The sequence below is a fragment of the Glycine max genome, chromosome 4, assembly GCF_000004515.6.
Source record: "Glycine max cultivar Williams 82 chromosome 4, Glycine_max_v4.0, whole genome shotgun sequence".
Taxonomy (NCBI): Eukaryota; Viridiplantae; Streptophyta; class Magnoliopsida; order Fabales; family Fabaceae; genus Glycine; species Glycine max.
In genome coordinates this window covers 7,375,666-7,394,910 of record NC_016091.4, presented here as the reverse complement: position 1 = coordinate 7,394,910, position 19,245 = coordinate 7,375,666, and the positions used below count along the sequence as shown (strand labels likewise).

Here is a 19,245-nt window from a genome sequence, read left to right as displayed (position 1 = left end):
ATCTAAGTATTTGTATATGATAAAATATTTTATCAAATTTAACATATTTCTCCCGACAAATTAACATAAAAACCTATTTACAAATTTAAAATTAATATAAAAATCTAATTAAAAAATAAAATATATGAACCTAATTAATATTTTTGAAATAGGACGAGACCTACAGACTAATTTAATCTACTTTCTATTCACTCTTCTCACATCAGCCAAAGGATTCCTAAGCCTCTCACTCGTAGAGATATTTTATGCCCGTGTACACACATAACATCAATGAGTATTATTTTAAAAATAAATAAATGAGAATTACTATTTTAAAACATAAATTATTTAAGCGTAAAAGAAGGGAATAAATGTAAATAAAATATGAATATGGATCTAAACTCAATTGAGACGAATATATTGGGAAAATAATCACACAAACTGGATAATGTAGATTATTTGAGAATCACCTCTTGAAGAAGTGAGATTAAAGGGAAAAGAAAAAGTTACTAGAAAATTGTTTATTTATACCTCGTTCCAGCAAAACTGCGTATAAAAACTCAAGTCACTACCAAAACACAGAACAACAATAACCAGATACAGTACCTTCAAGCACGTCAAATAATTCCGTTCCAATCTTAATATGACCTAGGTTAACATTCAACAATCTTCTGAGTACAACAACAATCACGCAAGACGGTAGGTCTTTATAAAGAAAGACGTACCAACTTGCAAAACATTAAAAGGACAAAAAGAACAGCTCCCAACACTCCAGGCTTTGAAGGTTGTAGGGCTTGAGTCAAAATGATAAAACATGTCACCAAATACAATTGTAGTCTTGTAGATGAACAAGTCTAAATCTAATTTTCTGTCTTGATACCATTGTCTGCGTGATTTCCTGATTCTTGTTCATCTTTGGGAGGTTGTTCTTCTTTCCCGGCATCACCAACATCATTGCAATTGTTTCCTTCCAACAATTCAGTCGGAGGTTGTTCTGCTTTCTTGGCTTCTTCTAAATCTTTGGGGCTCAAAAAGCTAGGCTGGTTGGTTGAAGAAAGGAGTCTTGCCCACATTCTGTCAGTAATCACAACCTTGTTCTGCCTCTCATTGATTCTCTGGGTATCAAAATTTGAAGATAAATTCTCAATTGTGAAGGACAATTTTGATCTTGGGAAAATACAAACCACCAATATAAAATTGGAGAAGCAATAAAAAATAAATAGGCATGTTCGTGGGTGTGGTGAAACAAAAAACAAACTTGATGTATATGGTAAATATCATTCTTCCGTCAAAATGATAGCAGCTAAGTAGCAAATATCTCTGCATTTTTTCCCTAGACAGCAGATATTATCCATATGAGACAATCTTGTTCGAGATCAGAACATTCACAGTACGGTTGGACTAACTCTTCCAATATTTTTTTTTCCATACAGATCAAATTCAAGATCTTACTTGGGGGGAATTAAGCATGTACTACTTAAACCAACTACTCATCGATATTAAACAAGAATAGAAAATTATTGTACCCAAATAAAAAAACAGCAACACATTATATTTTCTTAAACAGTTCAGAATTTGGATAATGATATGTAGAAACTTACATTGAATGGAATATAAGTATGTCTGCCGTTGACCAGTCCAACTGTAAATCCAGTATACCCTGCCATTGCACCATGGACTGCACTCTGAGCAAGAAGTGTACAGTAGACATTATCTGATGCATTGCTTTGGATTGCCCGGATCATGTAAGTTGGATCTGGCAGATACAACAACAACAAAGCCTTATCCCACGATGTAGATAACTTGGTTAAAATTAGATAATTGTCAAATTTTAAAAAACCTTTGAAATCCGAAATAAAAATGAAAGACCAAGAAATAAATAGGTCAAAAAGGAAGAGAATGCTGTAAGAGAAACTGACCTATATATTTAAGATTGATGGGAATCTTATCCTTCCTTGCAAAGTGATCCTATTACAGCATGACAAATGTTTATTAAAAGGGAGAGAGGAAGAGAATTGCACAAATTGATTTTTCAAATTAGAAAGACCCTAACACACGGACTTGTAAATATAAAAAAAAAAAAAAAAAACTGGATAAACAATATAAAGTATACAACTATATACAAGTATGCCAGCTAGCAATTGGCTAAGATGGGAAGGAGTATGATAAATGGTGAGTTTTTTACAGATAGGCAAGGATATGTGTGCAGAGGAAACAAAATCTGGAGAAACTCACCCCAAAATGTTTCATCAAATGACGCTTACAAAATTTTTCTAAGCTATTTTCATATTTTCTAACAGTTCAATAGTTAAAAAATGTTTTTAGCACTCAGCCACAGGCGAAGTTCAGAATGTTATGGGTGTCTATCTTAAGGGAGTGAATACAGGCCCCATTAAGTTTGAAATTAATGAAAAGAATTTTGTTAGGTAACCCACATTAGTAGTTAATTACAATATACCAGTTAGTTAGCTTGAACAAGTTGCCTATAAATAAGAAGAGGGAACTAAAAGGGAGGGATATCTTGTCATTTGAGATTTGAGAAAGGATTGTACTCTTAGAGAATGGGGAACGAACAGGTTGAATACCTTGAGTATTCCATACAAATTCATTTATTTTTGTATAATTCAGATCTAGTTTCTATCAAATATTGTCTAAGCAATTAATATATAATTGGCAAGAGCTTCTGATAACTGCGAAATTTGAGCTAATTTGATAGTTAATTTTGGCTAATAATAATAATAATTTCTTCACTTTACTATTGTTTTTAATGAAATAACGAAGAAATTAACATTGTTGTAATTTTTTATTATTTTTTATTAGCAGAAGTCAAAAGAAGAAGAGTTCAAGTGCTTTAGAGGAAAATTGATGAAAAATGTGGAAGAAAAAAAGCCTTAAAGAAAAAGTTGAAAGAAGTGGACTCTCGCTTAGCGGGCAAGTTTAAGCTTAGCGCGCACCTCGCTCAGTGCACAACCCAGGCTTAGTGCGAGAAGATCCACGAGGAAGTCTAAGACGCGCTTAGTGTGAAGTTAGCGTGAAAAATAAGTTACCTCAGGCCTATAAAAGGAGTAGAAAGCAAAAGGAAAACACACACGGAGTCTCAGAGCTCTCCAGTGAAGAAATCCAAAGTTTGAACCTCTCCCTTAGAGGAAACCCTCTATCTTTGGTCATTCCTCTCTTTCTTGCTATTAGTCATTCATCCCCTTCTTCTATTAGCCCCTAAAGTGTAAAACCTCTCATGGCTATGAGAGACTAAACCCCTTTTGTTGGGAGAGCCTGGAGGTCAAACTCTTAATGCAATTTTTTTCCATTATTTATTTAATGCAATTCTGTTTCTATTATTCTTCTCTATGCTTTTTTGTTATTATGGTCTAATCATCCATATAATGTTTAGAGGGTAATGCATTGAAAAATGATTATTTTCTAAAGAACTGAGGAACGGTATCTTAATAAATTCATTGCTAGAAAGAAATAGATAGGCATTTGTTTTGCCCTAAAGAATTTTTGCATCTCTTATCTTAATGCGGTTTGTTATTTTTTTGTCTCTGTAAAGAAATTTGGGAGAAAAGAATAAATAAACTAGGTCCTTCATGCGGAAAACCAAAGACAGGATAATTCAGTGTATGCGAGTGGAAACAGGGATTACATTAAATGGAGAAAATCTTTTACATTACATTATAAGTAGTTTTGACATGTTAGGCCCCAACATCATCACATTCTTACTTCATCTTTTTGTATTTAAATTATTATTTATTTTTTCTTGCTATCTTTTTCTTTTTCTTTTACCCCCAATTTTCACACTTACTCTTTTTTTTCTCTTCTACTTCTTCTCATTGCTTAATAATTGAGTTTGCATCACTTAAGTACAACCAAAATCCATGTGGATTCAACACTTGGACTTCCATTTTAATCTTTATTACTTGTGATAAAATTGACACATTTGCCAATAAGTTAACAGCTCCCCAAGTGTTGTATTCCTCATCAAGATGTATAAATATGCAAGTAGAATTATACTACAAAATTTCTGAGGAAAAGAAGAATTATGTTTTAAGAACCATCTCATGTACAACAATACCTTGATCTTATGAGATATCCATAAACCAACATCTTGAAGTAGTTTGTTTCCAGAAGCATCCTTCTGATCCATGGCTTGCATGCTTTCTGTAAGAAGATCTTGTCCTGCTCCCTCAGCTATGACTATGACCATATGTCCATTTTCTTTCAGCCTTTTCTGAATAAATTCAAAAAGTCCACCCTTTCCTTCAAGGTAGAAGGGCGACTCTGGAATCAAGCAACAGTCCACGTCTCTGCTAGCAAGAGTGGCATACATTGCAATAAAACCTGCAGTCATAGTATTCATCATAACACAGAAAGAAAAGAAAAAGATCCAGATCCTCAAAAGCAACTGGTGCACTTAGAGGATAAAATACACTTACAATTGTTAATTAAAAAAATCAACAGTTGAGTATTATGATAAAATCAAATAAATGTATAAAAAAACTCTGTAGTTACAATCTTAGTAATTGATTTTCTAATCAAAGGTTATTAGTGCACTTAATCCTCCAAATTGAACTTCCCTCACTTTAGAGAAACCAACTCCAAAAGACAGAAGCCTGATTGAAGAGAGCTAAAAGTGAATTAGATGCCTAAAAGATATCAAACAAATGTGAAGTATACATACCACTATAACGCCCCATTAGCTTTACAACACCAATACCATTCTCAATACTTTCAGCTTCAACATGAGCTGCATTAATGGCACGTTGAGCCTCCTCAACCGCAGTATCAAAACCAAAAGATTTGTCAATAACCTAAAGAAAAAGAAGACAATCCGAACATGATGAAGTTTCCTCATAGAGAACTAACACTTCAGATATATTTTAATGATAAGATTAGAGTTCCAGGGAGAAACAAAAATATGACATTGTGAACAAGCATACCGGGATGTCATTGTCTATGGTTTTAGGAATTCCAGCAATTGCTACTTTCAGACCCCGCCGTCTAACTTCCTATATGATAACCAAAATCTGTTCAGAATGCTTACTTCATATATCAAAAGATGCCAAGAATGATAACAGGTTGATCAGGCAGTTATAAAATTTATGCTACCAAGTTTCTTTTAGTAAAATCATGTGGTCCTAGCCATCCCTTGAAACTACCTGTATGCTACCAAGCTTGACCTAACTGTAAAAGGTAGTACTGCACCATACAAACTACATTTTGAAATCAACATAGTTTTAGGTATTAAGATTCCATTGAATTTGCACTTGAAGACATGAGTCAACTTTGCCACTGAAACCACATTTACACGTGACATATAAACTATCATCCTTTGTGCTGTTTTTGGAAAGAAGAAAAGAAAAGGGCCCACATGTAAGAGCAGAAATATGCATACATAATTAAAAAAATACAGTTCCCAAAAGATACTGATTAACAACTTTGCTCAAACTTGGAAAAATAGAAGGCATGAATGTGAGACTTCTCAGTAATTATTAATAATCTATATATCATTTGAAATGATTTTATCTGCACTATCTCTTTGCATGGGTTAGCAATTAGAGTGAACATGTGGAAGTTTATGAATTGTTAACTGAGATGCAGAAGGCAAATTAAATTTGGAGCACCTGATTAGTTAATAAAACATAATCAAGAAATTCAACAAAAAACAAAAATAAACTACACAAATATGTGGATTTGTAATCTTAAAAAGGTATATATTTCTTCTTGAATGAAATGGTATTCTTATTTTTCTTATTGTAGACCAAAGTGAGAAACATTACATTATTAAAAACTTTGAATTGCTATACCTCGTAAATCACAGTCGCTCCTCTCTGTGTTCCATCTCCTCCAATAATATAAACCTGTAACCATAACCCAAACAATGAAAACCCATGCGATGACAATAACCTACTTAGGTTTTAAGTACATGGATATAACAAAACTCTAAATTTATGATTGCATTCATCATCATTAGAAACTTCATTATAATACAGTTGACACATGGTAAACCTGATTAATTCCTCGATCCTGGATGCTGTCAACTATCTTGCCCGTATCATGCCCCCCTCGGGATGTCCCAAGAATTGTACCCCCACGCTTATGGATGTCATTGACCACCTTAGGTGTTAAAGTAATGGTGTTTTTGGAATAAAAGCCTCTATAACCACCCTGTGTAATATTGGATACAATATACTGGTGAAGACAATGGATAAATACGTGCAACTCAGGTTGAAAGACCAACAGGAAAAAACAAATAAAATGAAAAGTAAATTGTCTTCATGAAACCCAAAAGTTTGTTCAGTTTAACAGGTATTGATAGGAAGATCTCTTTAAACACCAGCATTTTCTTGCTAGAATTCACAAAACAATATAATGTGCATGTTTCATGTAAACACAACATCATTAAGTGTATTCTGCAATGCCTTAGAAAAGTCTTAACAAAAGATCCCATAGCTAGAAGCTAATCCAAATTGGGCAACTTACACAACATTTAAGTGTATTCTGCAATGCCTCTCAAAAAAAGGAAATATGGAATAAATCCAAATCGAGTATAATTCCAGTATCCAGTGATTATCCAAGGGTGCATACAAAATTGGAGTCCGTTTGACTGATTGCCTGGTGGACTACCATACAATTTGATTTAGGAGAATAAAATAAGACATACACACAAAGAAGTCAGGGATAGAGAAGCACATCAGAGCAATGTCAGCTTTCTTTCCTAAATCCTAATAGGCTAATACAAATCAAAGGTTATATAATCCAGATAAACAGATAATGCAATGAACATACAACAAAAGAGAATTTACCCACTCACATCTATGCCAAGGACTTTGTTAACACCGTACATGTAGGAAAGACCACAGACAATTTCCCTTATGACAGTGTTGAGGCCAGGGCAGAGTCCACCACACGTGACAATGCATGCATGCACTTCATCCGATTTAAAGTATACCTGAACAGCATATGATTAGGTGTTGGTGAGTGGAAACAAAATTAATTATACATTTTTTAATATTCTTAGTTCTTAATAATATATAATATATATGCACAGACAAACAAGGGAAATGACCTTTTGCCGAGGCCCTGCACGTCGAAAATGTATACCTCTTGGACTATCCTTGTGAACAACAACCTATTGAAAGGCCAAACAAAAGTATAAACACCAATACACCTTGTTAATGCTGAATTGCTGATGTATAAGAAATCAATGCACGGTTTTCATTTGTATTGTCTTTCCTTCTACATTGGAAAAAGAGAAAGAGAGAAAGATTCAGGTCACGAATGATTATCTTCTCACTTTTTTGTTTTTAAAAACTGTTTTGTGAGACAAATTTACACCGCTCCACTATCAATTTTTATTTTTAATCCAAAATCTATTAAGTTTTGTAAATTGTTTCCAAACAAGTGTCTTAAAAACTAAAACAGGAACAGCCGGTAGATGTTTTCTCATACTCTTCTGTTTTCTTCAAGTGCTCTATTCAAGTGCTCAGGGAACAAATATTTAGAAATCGGAAATGTGTCCAGACACACAAATACTTTCAAATGTATTTAAGGGACAAACAAATTTTAGGAAACAGAGAACTATTTTTTAGGACAGTAAATAATATCTCAGTTTATTGTTTCCATCACCGAGAATCAATTAAGTATCAGAAATCATACAAAAGTGTTTCCTGTTCCCCCGCAAATCGAACAAAGCGATATAATACAGTAATTCAATAGCAAAGTCGTTGTTGACACTTAATAGACCGGGTAACGAAAAAGAATACAAAGCAAAAGCGTTTAAGATAGATGAAATGGAGAATTAAATACACAAACAGGTCGCTAGCATAAGTAGAAACAGATAGAACCTTCTGAGGAACAGTGTCGTCCATGTGCACGAAATACTGCCTGATGGTGCCAAAAAAACAAAAATATCAACGTTTCGAACAGAACACATTCCATTTCAAATCACAATCACAACGCAAAATAAACCGATTCACTTACTTAACAACCGAGTAAGCAGGATTGGATCGAAGCGGATTCGGATACGTCTGCAAAAAAAAAAAAAAGTATTACACAAACAATCCGCAAGTGAATGCGTCAATGCGATGCAGTTCGCATAAGTAATCGAAGAATTCCTAAAGAGAGAGAGAAAAAAATACAGGAAGATTTGGAATGTAGTCGGTGAAGTGAGGAACGTCTTCGAGTATGTAACCAGCGTCGCCATGTACGATCTTCATCGGCGAATCGGAATCGTTGGACGGCATTGCTCTTCTTCTCAACAGAATCTTGGTAACTTCGCTGTTTATTATTATTCTTTTTTAGACTGTTTTTGGATTCTGAAGTGAACGACGAAGCAGAAAGAAAATGAGTGGAATGAGTATGAAAATGGAAAGAACGCTTATCGCTAGTTGTGCGCCGATTAGTTTAGTTTCAATGAGAATCTTAGTGCTGACATGTCACGATGGATCTGGACCGTCCGTGTGTATACGTTCTCGTGGGATGGACGGTCGAGATTGAATCTCTTTGTAGATTGAGTTGTGTGTTCGCGAAAAGTGCTTCTGGAATCAAAGGACTCGGTTTTACCAGGATGCGGTGGTCACACAAAACCGGTGGGCGCGGTTTTACCGGATACTGTTCGATCTAAAGTGTTGACACCACCGCTGTTTTGGACTTAAACTTTTTACTTCCTTTACACGAGTATGAAAAAAAAACGAATTATTTAAGAGGATTGAGTTTCTTTTGAACAATTTATATTTATAAATATAATTTTGATGTATTATTTTTATAAGTTAAATTAATTTTGTACATTTTCATGGTTTATTGAAATTATAATTAGTTTTTATATTTTTTTAATTAAATTTTAAGTAATTATCAAATATTGCCGATACGTTATTTTTATGTGATATTTTTTTTTTAATTTAAATATATTCATAATTCACGGGAAAGGAAACTTTGTTGCTTATAGTTTAGTTAAGGGGCATTTGGAAATTCACCTCTCATGGTTTGCATCACATTTTGATGGCTGACTCTGTGGGCATTGTAAATCTTAGGGCGAGCACTTAGTGTTCTTTAAGTTTTCTATATTATAAATTCACTATTTTTTTGTAAATTTTAACATAATCATCAATCTCTTATACAAAGATAAATTAGACTAGAAATAAATAAAAATGTTATGACTCGAGAAAAGTTATGACAAAAAACATGAAACGAAATAACCCATAAGACATGAACCATGATATTGTTGGAAATTCCTCATAACTATGAAACATCATATTCAATAAATCTTAATAACATTAATGTATAAAAAAATAAAAGGTGGAGATTTCAATTTTTTTTTTAGTATTGATAATATTATATTCATCTTAAAAAGATAATATTTTCAAGGATTATTAAAAATATGAAAATTAATTTACATCCATTTATTACTCTTAAGAAAAGTTATATCCTTTTAGTGTATAAATGAAAACTTGTGAGGAATTGTAAGAAATGAGTGAGATCCTTTAAAAGTAACAGAGCGTGCGAGTCTTTCTGTAATCTTCTTTAAGAAAAGAGAATTACATTTTCATCATACTCAATGAGTGTTTGAAAAATATGGAGATTGAAATCATTGTAATTCTATTTCATGGTGATGATATTTTTTAGGATTTAATCTTGTGATTTTTTCTTTTCACATTGAGGGAGGTTTTAACGTTAAATTTTTTTGTGTGTTCTTTTTTTTTACTCTCTTAATTTATTTTTCTTGTTCTTCATCTTAATTACATGAAAAAGGAAATTTATTATTAGTATTTCTCGTCCGCCATAACATGTTATAGTGTGGATTTATTAAATAGACTCAAAATTTTAAAACATCATTCATTCTTAAAATTAATATACTAATATTTTTTTTACCATGATATTAGTATAAAGTATGTATTAATTTTGTTGAAAATTAATTTTAGCTAAAAAATATGAATGATTATTTTTAGTAAAATCTACTTCTAATTATATTTTTTTATCTATAAAATTTAAATTCATGATATTATATAAGAAAATTAAGTCTATTATATAAGAAAAGTGAGTCTAGTATCATTCAAATTAATTATTTATTAGTTAATACGTTAATCATGTATGGGTGGAGTTAACGCAGCTCTTCATATAAAAAATTGAATAAAATGGCTTTTCATTATGGGACATTAATAAATCATTTTAGCACTTCATTAAAAAATGAGTCTACATTATACGTTTCCATAAATATATGTCTTGACATATATGGCAATGATTTTTGTTGTCTTTATTACATTTTTTCCATTACATTTGAAAATAAAGAAAATGAAAATCTCATCCTACAAATAAAATTTCTTCAAAAATATAATTTACAAATAAAATAAATCAAAAAGCACTCAAGAACCTTCAAACAAAATTAGATAAACTCGAAGACAATTACATCGAAGGGTTTCTACTCTTCTCATTATATTTTAGTGTTGCAATTTATATAACTATAATTCAATTTCATTATGATTGGCAAACAATTATGGCTCATGATAAAATAGATGTTAGTAACATCTAAAATTGTTACCTTAGAAAAACATGTGAAACTATCATCCTTAATCTGACTTCAAAAGTAGTATCTCAAATTAATTATTGCGATACCTTTTTTATACCGTTTATATTTTTTTTTATTGTTAGATGATTATACAAAAGCAAGCTTTATTTCATATGTAATTTGTATATTGATTAAAAAATTATGTGATTTATATAAGTCTGATTTTAATTGCGTTTGTAGTTTCACTTTTCATGTTTTCATGGCTCCACAACTACAATCTCATGTTATCCTTATGCCATTTAAAATGAGGACCAACAAAATGAAAAGTATTCATGTGACCTTATTTAATTTCTTGATGGCAAGGTCCAGTCTGAAATCAATTTTTTTTGAAGGAGAGCTTGCCTTTATGTAAATAATAATTATAACATCATAAATGATGTTTGTTCATTTAGGCTATTCATTAAAAAAACATTTATTCCTTTAAGCTAGTCGATGACCAGGATGATGGTATTGTCTACTCTAGCTAAACGGAGAAATAAAACGCCTTTATCCATTTTACTTGTTTCGTAATACATTATTCTAGACATGGTCCACACCTGGTTCTACTAACTTGGGTATAACTAAGTCCCTAACTTCAATGTTGACACCACAACCCTAATCATGATTCTAGTTTACTATTAGTCTCATACTTAGTCAAATCACTTGAAATATTTTACTAAATGATATAATCCTAAATTAAATTAGATGTATGATAATTTTTTTTTTTGATTATCGTAATAATTTTGTTAAAACCATTTTAAAAGTGAATTTTAATTGAGTAACAATATAATTTTTTTATACCAATAATATACAACAATTAAACTTTAGAAATACTGAATTTGCTAAAGCGAGTTAGAAGATGAAAAGAGAAAATACATAATGTCAAAAACATTTTACAAGATCCACTATGACTTATGACATTAAAACGTGTATAGTGCTTCAATTTCATTAAAATGAAAAAAATTCTCAAAATTAATTAGTTAATTAATTAATATTTTGTTATATTTCCTTTTTAAATGAAAAGTGATTTTCACATAGAGTAAATAATGCACGTATTTGTATGGTAAACATCTTTTACATTATTATTTAATTATAAACAGTCGTATCTAATAAATTTATTAACTTTTAATCTACGCTAAAAGTAATATTAAAGAACTTTTCTAATTGTTTGATAATATGTTTTTTTACACCTCAAACTAGAGGCCACTATTTACATCTTCCATTTTTTAATTTTTTTTTCTAGTGTGTAAATAAATCACAAATAAGGTCAAAGTAATAAAAGCCCAAATTTATTTTTTGATCCCAATTTCAATATGATTCTCATTGTAAAAAGAAATCTCATGCTTCGTTAGCCATATTACTCTTGAAATAATATTTGTTATTAAAAAGATAAAACTTAGAATCAGCGATCCAACTGTTAAATATATTGTGAGTATAATTTTTCTTATAAGATGGAAAAGAGTTTTTTTCTGTTGTAAAATATTATTTTAATTCATATTTATGTTTTTAATTTTAATTTCATTTATACTAACATAATGTTAGTGTTTCCTTTTTATCTTTGATTGCGATTCTTTACCAATAAATTGTTGACATTACGTTATTTTTGTTTTTCATAATAGTCACGATTATTGTTACAAAAAATAACTTTTTTATATATTTTCTAATCAATTATTTAAATTCATATTTATATATTAAATCATCTGCAGTTTTTGAGAGTGACATTGCTTTAATCTCTTATTATGTTCTCTTATTGAAAAAATTATAACAATAAATCAATGCTCTCTACGGTAAAAGATCCATGTCCTATTAATTTAAAGAAGTTCACCATTCTCCATTAAAAAAAAAAAAAGAAGATGCCCACCAGTTACATAAAAATATCCAAAATATCATTTAGAGAAAAAAAAAAAAGTTACCACATGTCAGACACTTATTATTTTCCTTGACAGTTTTATTGTATTTCAAACTAAAGATAACACACCATTCTTTATTTAACTTTTAAATTGTTTTTTCACAATATAACTCACATTTTTTTATTTTAATATATATATATATATAATAATATTTTATATGAATTAATTATATATAATTTTTTATAATATATATAACGTTTAAAATTTTATGTTAATCATAATTTTTAACATATGTTTTTTGAATATAAATATACGAGAAAAGAACGGGATATAGAAAGCAACACAATGGATAAGAGATCCGAAACTGAAAGTTCTAGTCCAAAAAAAGACAAAATTATAGTAAGAAGAAGTTAATTTAATTAAAAAAAAATGAAAAAGAAGTACAGGTAGGACGTACCGAGTGGACACAGCAAGCGACGTTTACACAAGTCCGCTCCGCGAAATAAAAATCAGTTCTTAAAGTTACCCCCAAACGCTCCCTTAACCCACCCAAACCCCAAAATCCGAAAAGGCGAAAACCGTCCTATTCCTCGTTCGAATTAGGGGCATCTCTGAACTGGATCAACCAGATGCCAGCGATTTGAGCGATGCACACTGAAGAAGAAGAGGAAGAAGAAGAAGAAGAAGAAGAAGAAGCTTCGTAGTGCGTTTGCGTTTCGTTCTTCCAAATGGCGGTTTCCGACAGTCCCAGCGGCGGCTCCACGCCACCTCAACAGGAACAACAACCCAACAAGTACGCTTTCACCAAGCCCCTCTCTCTCGCGGGTCCCACCGACGCCGATCTCCAGCGTAACAACGAATTGGACAAGGTTAGGTTATTGGTTTATTTATTTCCGATTCGTCTCATCTCATCTCATATACAATTTGTTTAACTAACCCCGCGCCTTCGCGTGAAACGAAAACCTAAAGTCGTTTTGTTTTGTTTTGCTTCAGTTCTTGCTCGATTCGGGGCTCTACGAGAGCAATGAAGAATCCGCGGCGAGGAAAGAGGTTCTTCACCGCCTTGATCAGGTATTCTACTTCTTCGATCTCGCTTTTGTTGCTATTATTACTTAGGCTTTAATTACTGCGGTGCTGTTTCGTGCTTCATATTATTTTCTTCATATTGAGGATTTTGGATTGGAACCTTGCTAGATTGATGCCTGTATATTGTTCAGGGTTCATTATGGCGCCCTTTATTGTTGTGATTGTTGTGTTTCACTGTCCTTTGGGTTTATGTTTTGTAATGACAAAGTTAGTTTACGATGTAGATTGTGAAAAACTGGGTGAAGCAGTTGACGCGCCAACGTGGCTACACAGATCAGATGGTTGAGGATGCAAATGCTGTCATTTTTACTTTTGGCTCTTACCGACTAGGGGTGAGTATGCCGTTGTTACCTTTTCCTGACTCATGACATGGCCAATTGCTAATTTCTCTTGATTGTTTGGAGTATGGGGGATTTTAAATTTAAATTCAAGGCTTGCATTGCCAGAGTTGTAGTATGCTAATTTCTTCTGAGTGTGCTCGTCTTGTTTTGATTCATTGTAGAAATTAATAATGGCATGAATTGACAGTAGCGGAAGGAACTTAAATCCAGATGTTGGAAAGATTTGAAGGAGAAATATTTATGAGACATTATAAAAGTGCATTTGTTATTGGTAATAGCTCAGAGTCTGAGAATACTTAGTCTGGTTGATTGTTTATGCTTAACACTGTCAATATAATTTATAGCTGGCTCAAGAAAGAGACCTCTGATGCTTTTTTAAGTGTTTGCTGATGGATCACATTAATGAGTGCATTTAATTCTACTGGACTGGAGAGTGTTGAAGCTTAATTATATCAGCCTTTTGTTTGTAACAGTAGTCATGTTTCAATCACTGTTGACAAATGACTGATGGGTGATGACTTCGATTGAATATCATTTCCAATCTTTACATAAATGTCTTAAATCTTATTCTTGTAGCAAAAAGAGATGTTCTGTTAAGAAATTAGTTGCAGACAGCAAATGCGTCCCAATGTTGTTGTTTATATATTACCATGTCTGTATTGTAAGTGTCTGTTAGTCTGTTACATAAATGTTTGGATATCTAGCTATAAATAATTCAATCATTTGCAGGTTCATGGACCTGGAGTTGACATAGACACTTTGTGCATTGGTCCTTCTTATGTGAACCGAGAGGTGATACTCTGCTGCTGGTTACTCTTCCTCAATTTAGTAAAGTCCTTGACTTTGGTTATATTTTAGCCAATATCTCTCTTTTGCAGGAAGATTTTTTTGTCATTTTGCATAACATCCTGGCCGAAATGGAAGAGGTTTCTGAACTTCAACCAGTTCCTGATGCACATGTTCCAGTAATGAAATTCAAATTCCAGGGAATATCTATAGATTTGCTGTATGCAAGTATATCACTTTTGGTTGTGCCAGAAGTAAGTTTGGTTATTCATTCAGCAGGGACTTTATATGTTCTGAGAGCACATTTTTGTGGGGGACAATTTTATTAAAATTGCATTTGTCTTAGATTGAGAGTTTGAAGGCTTTCCTAGCATAAGCACACTTTCCTTCACAAACCGAGTTCCTTATTGCTTTTAGAATTTAATCCAATTACATCTCCTTCATCATGTGTCCTACATAAGTAGTGCTATCATTTTGTTATTTATCTTTCTTTTCTCTTTTTATCATGTTCGACTTGAATTGTAGGATCTTATCTTTTCAGCCCCTTAACAGTATAGCAATTGAGTAGATGCTTTTTGTTGTTCAATTTGAAGTGTAGGATATTAAATTAGTACGCTGATTCTGACCTTTATGTAGCACACTTAAGTTTTGCTAAATGTACATTTTTATTGTTGATCTAAATTTATTTATGCAGTTTATTGATTTTGATACATTATATTTGTTCAAAAAGGTTGTTAATCAGTATTATATTTGATATCATGTATCCAATTCCTGTTGCCTTTTGCATTCTAGTGTTCCTTCATTTTTCTTCCCCTTGTACTTTCTCACACTTCTACCTTGGAATCTAGTTTTATTTAAACTTGCCTTTAATTTGATATAATTTTCTAACATACTTATCGACAGGACCTAGATATTTCGCATGGTTCAGTGCTGTATGATGTTGATGAACCAACTGTTCGAAGTCTTAATGGCTGCCGTGTGGCAGATCAAATTCTTAAACTTGTTCCAAATGTTGAGGTTAATATATATGTTCTTTGGTTTGATTAAATGTTGTATTAGATTTAATGGTTGTTCATCTTATTAATTTGATAGTATGTTAACCCTTGATAATGATAGCACTTCCGAACTGCATTGAGATGTTTAAAGTTTTGGGCTAAAAGGCGTGGTGTTTATTCAAATGTAAGAGCAGCACCTACATTTTTTTTAATACCAATGGCAGTAGCTTTTATAATAATCTTAATTACTGTTTTTGGTGTGCTTAGGTTACTGGATTCCTTGGTGGTGTAAATTGGGCTATTTTAGTTGCTCGAATTTGCCAGCTCTACCCTAATGCAATCCCCAGTATGTTGGTTTCTCGATTCTTCAGGGTCTATACACAGTGGCGGTGGCCAAACCCTGTAATGCTATGCTCTATAGAAGAGAATGAACTGGGATTCCCTATATGGGATCCTCGTAGAAACCCCCGAGACAGATTTCACACTATGCCAATAATTACTCCCGCATACCCTTGCATGAATTCAAGCTACAATGTTTCGGCAAGCACTCTTCGTGTTATGATGGAACAGTTCCGCTATGGCAATAAGATTTGTGATGTAAGAGAAGTCAATTTTTCCTTAGTTTTTATTATTTTTGTGACTATCTTTATTTGATTGATACTTCCACTGTTAGGAAATTGAGCTTAATAAGGCCCAGTGGAGCGCACTTTTTCAGCCTTATATTTTTTTTGAGGCATACAAAAACTATTTACAAGTGGACATAATTGCATCAGACGCGGATGATTTACTAGCATGGAGGGGCTGGGTAGAATCTCGGTTGAGACTGCTTACCCTGAAGGTACTGTCTTGTCATAGTTCGGTATAAGACTTCCCTTTATTGGGTTTAACCCAATTCTGTTTTTTATTCATTGAAAATATTTAATTTCTGAACATTTTGGTAAAGTCATTTTTCCCTGAAGGTACAATCTTGTCGTAGTTAGGCATAAGACTTTGTTGTACTGAGTTTAATCCAGTTCAGTTTTTATTTACTAAAAATATCCAATCTCTGAACAGTTTGGTAAATTCTTTTTTTCCTCTATGTATTAAGTATTGACACATGCTTTTCAATTATCTTTGAGTAGATAGAACGAGATACAAATGGGATGCTGCAGTGCCATCCTTACCCAAATGAGTATGTAGACACATCCAAGCTGTGTGCACATTCTGCATTTTTCATGGGCTTGCAAAGAAAAGAGGGAGTAAGAGGTCAAGAGGGGCAGCAATTTGATATACGTGGAACAGTTGATGAATTCAGACAAGAAATAAATATGTACATGTACTGGAAGCCAGGGATGGATATTTTTGTTTCTCATGTTCGTCGAAAGCAACTCCCTGCATTTGTTTTTCCTGGTGGTTACAAACGCACTCGAATGCCAAGGCATATTAGCCATCAAGCTGAAAAAACAGGTGATGATGCCACTAAGTGCTACTCTGGGTCTGGGTCTGGGTCGTCTGAAAGATGCATCAAGAGGAAAAGTTGCCCTGAAATGGTGGATAAGAAGCCAGGCAAACCAGATAAGCGGGCATCTATTAGCCCACAAAGGTTAGAATGTGTTTCTCCTGAAAGTTGTACTAGTAAATCAGGTGGTACAACTCAAATGAGTATTGAGTGTATCGAAGTGGTTAGGTTAGCTGGTTCAACAACCAAGGATGCTAACGACAATTGTGAAGTTAAGTCATCTGATGCACTCCCAGGAAGTGGACTAAGCACTGAGGTAGCTGACATGCAGATTAGTGAACCGGGCTTTGTTGACACCACACATGATATGTTGAAATCAAGGAGTGTTGAAATTCCAAATGAGGTAAGCTGCTGAACCAGTGGAGGAACCTTTGGAAGTTGTTTGGTTCATATGAAGTTCCTTAATTAGAAGTTGGTGATGCGTTTCAGAATGGAGTTCTCAATGGGGACAAAGCTCAGGATCTAGCTTTAGATTGCTTGGAAAGTGCAGAAACTGAATCTACTAACAGCTTGTCAAACTATAAAGAGGGAGACAATGATACGGATCAGCGACTAGACAAAGAATGTAATTTCATCCCAAGGGCTGAATGTTCAGATTATGTACCAAATGCCAGTTCCCAGAACCTCAATTGCGAGGTGAGTTATTTCATTTGAGGACTTTTTTGGATTAGGAACGTTGTGGATGGCAGTGAAAAAACTGGAAGTCTGGGAGATAGTGAGTCAGGGATCTTTGCAGGGTGATGTTTGTGTGGCTGATCCAGATCAGTTCTGAAGAGTGGGTGTTTTCTTGGAAATAGAGTATTTCAAAATATTGGGGCTCAAGAATATAAGGTTTTGAATTTTCTAATCTCTTTGTTTTATCGGTAATAAAGACTATCTGATCTTATAATAATACTTTTCACCTCATCCTTCTTTGCATTATGCCTTTATGGAAGTTACCATATTTCCTGGGTTTTCAGTATAAATAGAGTCTAATCTTGTTCCTTTGGACTTCTTTGATTTGATTTTTTCTTCTTCTTACTTTTGTTATATAGCTTTGCTAGCATATTATAGACATTTCAGATTGCATTCTGTCCCTTTTCTCTTCCCATCTTGTTGGGTCTTCTTACTATAAACAACTGTTTTTATCTTGTATATTCCTGTTTCTTTCAAGATAATTTAACTATCAATTTCCGTGGTAAGTGAATTTCTTAGTGAGTTTTCTGACCGGTGAATATGTGGTCGCAGGTCTTGCACCACTATACGTGCTATGTTTCCAGTAACTGTGCTTAAGAACCTAACTTGTTTTGTGTATAGAGGGGCTCAGAGACCAGACCTTCCTTTTTTTCATTTTATAAGTTTTTTGTTTGATACTTTTTTCCCTAATTGTTATTATTCTTTCTATTTTCTATATTGTGTATATAGCCAGATGTCAGACTCGGTAGTGCTGTATAAATTGAAGAAGGGGCTAGGTCAGAATCTTTGTGGATTTTGTGAAAAGCATGCTTTTCAACTCTTGGCGTGAATCATGTTTTCATACCGTGCTCTTTGGTTTTGGTTTTGTAGGATGATGAGTTTGGAGTGAATCACCTGATATTTGGGAGGTGAATGGCTGAAATTGCTGCTCATGCTGCTACCCTGTGCTATGCTGTGGTTGTTGCTGTGCTGAGATCCTCTGATGTGAAGGGGACTAAGGTTATAATTGAACAGTGAGGAGCTGATACAAATGATGGCTGTGAAAGATTTGAGTTTGGGGTATGGCATTGCGATGGATGGTCGTATGTGTACATAGATAAACCGCATGATGGAGACGCTTAAAAATGTGGTCACATCCTGTTGTGTGTGAAACATGGGCTCATGTCATTTTCAGAGCTATGAATTGTCTCATAAACCTTAAGATATTTACTTATCTGGATTTCAAAAGAGTGGGACCTTTGTTGTTTGCTTGTGATGTGGATGTGATCGATAAGTTATGTAAATGTAACAAATAGCTATTTCGGCTAGGTTATTTGGAAGAGAAAACGGTAAAACAAAAATTATTTTGGCGGCAGAGTCTTATCTATCCTTGCTTTGGAAGTTACGGTGTGGAGGGTTATTCTGTCAATGGGGGGATTCGTTGGTCTTTCAATTTAGTGAACAGTTGCCTTGTGAAAATGGTTTCTTTCATTAGTGTTCTCACACGGTTTTCTTT

General features: G+C 33.2%; 2 protein-coding genes across 7 annotated transcripts; one reads left to right on the top strand and one right to left on the bottom strand.

The window, feature by feature from the left end:
- Positions 1-485: 485 nt before the first annotated feature.
- LOC100818755 (ATP-dependent 6-phosphofructokinase 6) lies at positions 486-8,515 on the bottom strand. The gene is made up of 13 exons (XM_003522672.5): positions 8,118-8,515; positions 7,960-8,006; positions 7,824-7,863; positions 7,046-7,108; positions 6,791-6,928; positions 5,986-6,144; positions 5,784-5,837; positions 4,917-4,985; positions 4,658-4,787; positions 4,052-4,317; positions 1,899-1,947; positions 1,581-1,735; positions 486-1,094 (listed from the first exon to the last, which is right to left on the bottom strand). Exons 1-13 carry the CDS (start codon positions 8,220-8,222, stop codon positions 840-842), a joined length of 1,530 nt encoding a protein of 509 aa, XP_003522720.1. The 5' UTR covers positions 8,223-8,515; the 3' UTR covers positions 486-839.
- Positions 8,516-12,838: 4,323 nt separating this feature from the next.
- On the top strand, positions 12,839-18,977 carry LOC100819294 (nuclear poly(A) polymerase 4). 6 transcript variants are annotated; one of them, XM_041014878.1, is made up of 14 exons: positions 12,839-13,238; positions 13,363-13,440; positions 13,680-13,787; positions 14,526-14,588; positions 14,675-14,836; positions 15,486-15,599; positions 15,699-15,761; positions 15,845-16,174; positions 16,251-16,415; positions 16,699-17,159; positions 17,244-17,418; positions 17,505-17,711; positions 18,484-18,526; positions 18,621-18,977. In XM_041014878.1, exons 1-14 carry the CDS (start codon positions 13,098-13,100, stop codon positions 18,623-18,625), a joined length of 2,115 nt encoding a protein of 704 aa, XP_040870812.1. In that variant the 5' UTR covers positions 12,839-13,097; the 3' UTR covers positions 18,626-18,977. The 6 variants fall into 6 exon arrangements, 4 of the variants coding, with proteins under 4 accessions (XP_040870812.1, XP_006578243.1, XP_040870811.1 ...); XR_413832.4 differs by adding an exon at positions 17,812-17,906 and having other exon boundaries at positions 12,841-13,238; positions 16,699-17,418; XR_413831.4 differs by adding an exon at positions 17,812-17,906 and having other exon boundaries at positions 12,841-13,238; positions 16,699-17,418; positions 18,480-18,526.
- The last annotated feature ends 268 nt before the right edge of the window (positions 18,978-19,245 follow it).

Excerpts from the sequence above, each read along its gene's own strand:
- LOC100818755 (XM_003522672.5), bottom strand. The coding sequence starts at position 8,222 with ATGCCGTCCAACGATTCCGATTCGCCGATGAAGATCGTACATGGCGAC. Across the intron at positions 4,986-5,783 it reads GAGCGACTGTGATTTACGAG|GAAGTTAGACGGCGGGGTCT; the intron begins GTATAGCAATTC and ends GTTATCATATAG. Across the intron at positions 1,095-1,580 it reads ATACTTATATTCCATTCAAT|AGAATCAATGAGAGGCAGAA; the intron begins GTAAGTTTCTAC and ends TTTGATACCCAG.
- LOC100819294 (XM_006578180.4), top strand. The coding sequence starts at position 13,098 with ATGGCGGTTTCCGACAGTCCCAGCGGCGGCTCCACGCCACCTCAACAG. Across the intron at positions 13,441-13,679 it reads TTCTTCACCGCCTTGATCAG|ATTGTGAAAAACTGGGTGAA; the intron begins GTATTCTACTTC and ends TTTACGATGTAG. Across the intron at positions 16,175-16,250 it reads ATGGCAATAAGATTTGTGAT|GAAATTGAGCTTAATAAGGC; the intron begins GTAAGAGAAGTC and ends TTCCACTGTTAG.